At 40.6% G+C, this 6,491-nt stretch overlaps 1 protein-coding gene across 1 annotated transcript in view; it reads left to right on the top strand.

Moving 5' to 3' along the window:
- Positions 1–709: 709 nt before the first annotated feature.
- LOC124775214 (neuroligin-2-like) overlaps positions 710–6,491 on the top strand; it is a 155,581-nt gene continuing 149,799 nt past the window's right edge. Inside the window, exons 1-2 of the mRNA XM_047250053.1 lie at positions 710–943; positions 3,037–3,087. Coding sequence (XP_047106009.1) covers positions 710–943; positions 3,037–3,087 — 285 coding nt within the window. The remainder of the gene's footprint in view (positions 944–3,036; positions 3,088–6,491) is intronic.

Genomic DNA, 6,491 nt, shown 5'->3' with positions numbered 1-6,491 from the left:
GATGTCATTCACATCGTCATTTATGTATATTGTGAATAGCAACGGTCCTACGACTCTCCCCTGCGGCACACTTGAAATCACTCTTACTTCGGAAGACTTCTCTCCATTGAGAATGACATGCTACGTTCTGTTATCTAGGAACTCTTCAATCCAATCACACAATTGGTCTCATAGTCCATATGCTCTTACTTTCTTCATTAAACGACTGTGGGGAACTGTATCGAACGCCTTGCGGAAGTCAAGAAACGCGGCATCTACCTGGGAACCCGTGTCTATGGCCCTCTGAGTCTCGCAAATCCTTAAACGTAACGTGTGGTTAAGCAGTGTCTCATTTCTGAATTGGGGGTCTTTGTAGATAAACATAAAAAGATTTTTCCATACATGTTAAGGTGATTTCAGAACTTGGCACTTGCTGAGGATACACGAGAGCTAATTTACTATAATCGTGTACTTTTGCTACTTACTCTATCATTGTTAACATTTCATTATACATCCTACGAGAACTGTTCCACATTATCTGAGTTTACGTGCTGCCCGGACGACAGTCCTAGTTTACTTACATTACCTGCTGAACAGCCTTGTACCATTTGTCCGACTCAGGAAAATAGGCTCCAAGGGATGTTGTTGCGAGAAGGAAGGAGCACGGACGGCTAGGGATGGAGGGCCACGCAAGTCGCAGGGCGCGGAGACGGCGTCGTGTGCATAATGCATGGCTGCTTGGCGGCGGCCGTTTAGAGTTACTACCCCGCCAGTTCACTGCGGCGGCAGCGAGCGATTTGCGGGCCAGGCAAACGCTCATGTGAATAATTTAAAAGTGCCGCAGACTGCAGTGGCAGTGCCTGGCCGTCGTAAAAACTGGGGCCACATGTGCGGCGCTCTCTCCTCACCGGCTATGTATGGAAACTGTGTGTCCCTGCGGACGTGTGACGCTGGCTGTAGGCAGGTGAGATACGCCCCATCGACAGCGAACATTGAAGTGGGACAAGTAGTAAAAATTGATAGCGTGAAGTGTGTATCGAACCATGTAGGGTTGCAAAGAGTGATAAAATATATGTACTACTAGATGGTACCAAAAAGACACACCTAGAAATACATAAGGAAAAGCCATTAGAATCGAGGGATCATTAGACAAGTTGCATCACTGATGCGTGGTGAGTGGTAAAACGGAATGATAGTTCGCGACTGGATGTCGGTTGGATGTCCAGTGCCCTTCTAGGGACATAGTTCCGCTGTAAGTAGTACGACCTGCGCTTCTCCCCACCTGAAATGACTTAGGCTATTTTCAAAAAGGCCATCAGTTAAATGTAACGGAACACTAGGTGACGTCATCGTCAAATGGCGATGTGTCTGCACTAGGTCGAAAAACAGCACAACGTTACTTAAAACTTAGCCCTTAACTGAAGGGTGAAAGCGAAGATATATGGTCTACTTCATAAGGAAAGTGAAAATAGAGTGTCAGAATTAAAGAACCAGCTATAATTAAGTCTACTAATGACCATAGTAAACTTAATAACAGATGTTCTAGCTAATGTTTGTAAGGTAAACGTATCGCCCAACCATTACACATATCATTTATTGAATTGCGGAATTTAACTTTTTTTTTCTTGAATAGGACGTGAGCTGGGGTAGTCATAGTCATGACATAAGCGCCCTGTTACATAACAAGCGATACTAGACCGTTTATGCTTATGTTGTTTAATGAACGCATAGTAAACTCTTTTTTTTCCCTCTGTAACCTGAATTTTGGGATGAATAAATATTTCTTCCTCTGTTAAAGAAGCGCACTGTGACAAAGGGTTGTGATTTTAAAACTATGGGTACTAACTAGACTAACGGAGAGAAATTTTCAATGATTTCCCATTCGCAATTTTGAGCCAAATAGAATTCACTTTTACAGCCAACTATACATTGTATCTGACATTTACTTATGTAAAATCAACTGTTGAAATTCGTTAATTAATTTACTAATTTACGCTGACACCAAAACCCACGTCTTGATTACTGTAAAATAACATACTATCAGTCTCAGAGTATGATGTAAAATCAACTGTTGAAATTCGTTAATTAATTTACTAATTTACGCTGACACCAAAACCCACGTCTTGATTACTGTAAAATAACATACTATCAGTCTCAGAGTATGCCTTATACCAGCTGATAATCCTGGCATTGCCGGTGTATTCATTTTTCCAACACTCTGTATTCGTATTCCTGCAGTAGAAGCGGTGTAAGATGATCCCGTGCATTTTCTGTATGCTGGACGCAGCTGCTTCCCATGTCTACAATGCGATTTTGTAAACATCTCTATGGTAACGCCTCTTCATAGGTCACCAGACGGCTATTGTTTTCCCCTGCAGCCGTTTGCGCTTCGTAGTTGAAATGTGTCAAAAGCACTAGATGTAGGTGTTAAGGATTTCTTAAGTTGAGTCGACCGTAGGAATGCTTTAGTAGTAAAGAATAAATGTATTAAAACTTCATGTATGATGTGGGACTTTTTCACGCATCTCAGTATTTATAACGCCTTGTCTCTCGAACTACACGTTGCACAATGATATATGAGTGTAGGCACATTCAGCGGCATATATGGATACTGACTGCCTAATGTGTTGCGAACAGAGTTACTATCAACGAAGTAATAAATTAAAATGTCGTCCATGAGGCGGCAGTTTCTCACGCATCGCAGTGTTTATGACGTCATATCTTCCGTACTAGGACAGGTAGGTGGTTCGTACCCCCACAGCTATATGTGTACTAAATTTGTTTTAAATCGGTCCCGTGGTTTAAGAGATGTGGAACACACACACACACACACACACACACACACACACACACATTTATTTATATATATATATATATATATATATATATATATATATATATATATATATATATCAATTTTTATAACACGCAAAATGGATTCCAATGTGGTCGGCTGTGCACCGTACATAGCAGCTGCTTGGCTCGAAGCGCATTGTATACGCTGCGAATAGATGTAGGTTATGTAATAAATTAGAGGTCTGATAATGAAGTTGATAGTCTCTAAATCAGTTTAAGCCAATCGATTGTGGTATAAATTCGAGAAAATTGAAAATAAACAAACTTACGTTATGGTGAGGGTGAACCACCGGCTGCGTTTTATTGGCAGAACACTTAGAAGATGCAACAGATCTACTAAAGTAACTGCCTACACGACGCTTGACGGTCCTCTTTTGGAGTACTGCTGACCGACATGTGGTCCTCACCAGAGATATTGACGGAGTACACCGAGAAAGTTCTAAGAAGCTCAGCGCGATTTGTATTATCGAGAAATAGGGAGGGAGAGTGTCATGGACATAATACAGGATATGTGGCGGAAATCATTAAAACAAATCCGTTTTCAGTAGCGACGAGCGCGGCGGGATCCTCTCACGAAATTTCAATCACCAACTTTCTCTTCCGAATTCGAAAATATTTTGTTGATGCTGACCAGCTTAGAGAGAAATCATAATCACAATAAAATAAGGAAATCAGGGCTCTCAGGGAAAGATATAGATGTTCTTTTTTCCGCGCTGTTCGAGGGTGGGAGCGCTTTTATTATTAGCACCGATTTTAGTTTCTGGTGGGTTCTACTGCTCTACTGCATTAGTCATAGAACAATAATCGTGAACTGAACTCAAATTCTTGAGCTACTTTCGAGTAAATAACATTTAGTTCGAACGACTGCATCCCTGAAGGGACTATCAAGGCATCTACCCGTGCCGAATTTTAGATTTACGGAAGACATAACGCCGACCGGTGTGGCCGAGTGGTTCTAGGTGCTTCAGTCTGGAACCACGCGATCGCTGCGGTGGCAGGTTCGAATCCTGCCTCGGGCATGGATGTGTGTGATATCCTTAGATTAGTTAGGTTTGAGTAGTTCTAAGTTCTAGGGGACTGATGACCTCAGATGTTTAGTCCCATAGTGCCCAGAGGCATTTGAACCATTTTGAAGTCATAACCTTTTGTAGATAACAGCAACTGCTCCTCAACACGATAGTATAACGCGTCACTATCGTATACTCACATAATACATTTGAAATGACAAGTGTTATGACTTCTTGTGGTTTGTTACAACTGTAGTGGGCAGATCTTTAGACAGTTATCCAGTCAAACCAACGCCAATCATTAGTAACTTCATGATAAGTATCTGTATGTTGAGGTAGATACCGATCTTCTTCTCTCTGTGCTTTCAGAGCGGGAGACACTGAAGCAAATGGCCGATTGTTGGTCAAACAGAAATGTGTTTTAATTTAAATAACTGTTTTACGTAACGTATGTTGTGGCAACGTGGCTACCACGTGATATTATTCAGAGCTCAACTGCTCCGATCTTGTTACGTGATACCTGATAGTCAGACATTGTGGAGCTACTGTGTAATTTGTAGGCTTAGTGGTGAAACATGAAAACGGCTAAAGCAGGTATGAATCCTTTACTTCCCCAAAATCTGTTAAACTCACGACTTCTGGTTAGTCTACTTCTCGCTTTTCAGTATGTCATACAAAATTATACTGATTTTTTTTTGAGATTGAAAATGTATTAGAGTACTGAATGACGCTTTCCCGGGTATTTGACTTCGTCCGTCATAGTTCACCAACGTTACGGTGTCTGTTCTACCTGCCCATCATGAGGGTCCTATGTTTGTATGAAAGTCAATAATAAAAGTGGCAGAAATGTTGGTCTGTTAAATAACATGATATGGTCACAGACCGTAACAGCTCTCAAGGAAAGGAGAGCCGCATAGGCATACGTTCACACGGATTCTAATTTTTAATGAAATAAAAGTTCACACAAAGATTAACGGTAACCCTGATAATTGTGCCTCTTTGCTCAGACTTTACGACAGAACTAAAATTATTTTTCCTCAGTCCTGCTCTGCATCTTTGACAAAAGACATTGTTATAAAAATGGCGCCAGCTGTACTTGGTGAGCTAGCTGCAATTTTATACATCTCGTTGTAAAACAACTTGTTGTAAAAAGGTGTCATCTGTACTTGGTGAGCTAGCTGCAGTTTTATACAACTTGTAATGTTATATCTGGCTTACATAAACCTGTCACGAGATTTTAATTTTCTATCGCTCGCTACGTCCAAACTAGTAGTTTTATAGGATAATGAATTTGACCTTTTGTAGGAAATTTGATATAAATAAGTTTTGTATTAGGATACGTCTTCGCTACAGGCTACTGATTTCAACTTATTCAAGAATTATCCACAAAAGTTACTTTCAAACATTCACCCACTCCCACACCCAGCCCCCACGGGCCATGATTTATAGTTTGTTGCTCGTGGCTCTTCCTCCTACCAATGTACAAATATTTGCTGCTGCACCAGTTGTTTACTACAGTCGACCAGTTTAGCTCTTCATCGACTAATTGAACCACCAGCTTAGTCAAGCTCTTGCAAATTGTAAAACTGATGTATGTGTTAATTTTAAGTAACAATTTTGTGAAATTTAACAGCTTAAAATACGCAATGAAGTCGTTATATTCGTCAGGCCTTGTGAATACGTAGCTGCTGTCCTTGTTATGGCTAAGTTTGGATCGAATTTTCAACGTAATTAGGTTCATCATATCGTTTACAAAGTATCTTTCGTTCTTTCATAACACTCATGGGCACGTTTAAATTAATAATGTTAACGAAGTAACCTACAATGCAGGTGGCGTAATAGCCCAGTCAGAAGAGGTCGAACGTCGGGAATAGTTAAAGTAGACGGAAATATTTGTACAGTGGTATGAGTGACTGCCACGAATAACGTACCAGTAATTCCTACTGCTGAGGGATGAGTGTGAGGTGCGATGGAGAGCCACTTGTTACGTTCATCTAGAGCAAGTCGAAACTGTAGCGAAAACGTATCCCAGTACAAAATTTGTCGTTCATTTCAAACAAAAAGGACCTGTTAATCTTTTTCTCTATGGCTAATAGTTTGCGTGTAAGAGTGAGAGAATATGAAAATTTTGCGCGTGGCCAACTATAACGTTTCGAGTTGCATAAAACGACTGCGGTAGGGACAGCTGAATCACCATCTATACTGGGTGTTTCAGGACAAATCTTAAATATTTGTAAATTTTTCGTTTCGTGTTTTGGTACTGCAGTTCCAATACGTTCTTCTGTATCGTATAAGGATGCCGCACGTTTTTACATATGGTCAGTACGACGGTGTGGTATTTGTGATTCTAGAGAAAACGGCACACGATTTCCTAATGGCAGAGTATGAGATTCAAGAATATTTAATCGGGTTTTTACTAGGCAGCCTAAGTCCAGGACAGAGCCCAGCAACCATATCTCATCTGAAACTGCGAATTGTGTAATAGAGGGCATAGAAAGTAGGCCTACAAGAAGCACACGTACAATTTCCACTTGTGTGGTTATTCTATGTAAAAGAATACGTTGAATTTACGAATACATGATCTCTATGCTTAAAGTCTACACAAGAATCTACAGTTTTGAGAAAGTGGTGAATAATGACGATTGGAAT

This window comes from Schistocerca piceifrons, chromosome 2, assembly GCF_021461385.2.
Source record: "Schistocerca piceifrons isolate TAMUIC-IGC-003096 chromosome 2, iqSchPice1.1, whole genome shotgun sequence".
NCBI classification, from domain to species: domain Eukaryota; kingdom Metazoa; phylum Arthropoda; class Insecta; order Orthoptera; family Acrididae; genus Schistocerca; species Schistocerca piceifrons.
The sequence above is the reverse complement of the archived record's forward strand: the minus strand, read 5'-3'. Positions and strand labels throughout refer to the sequence as shown.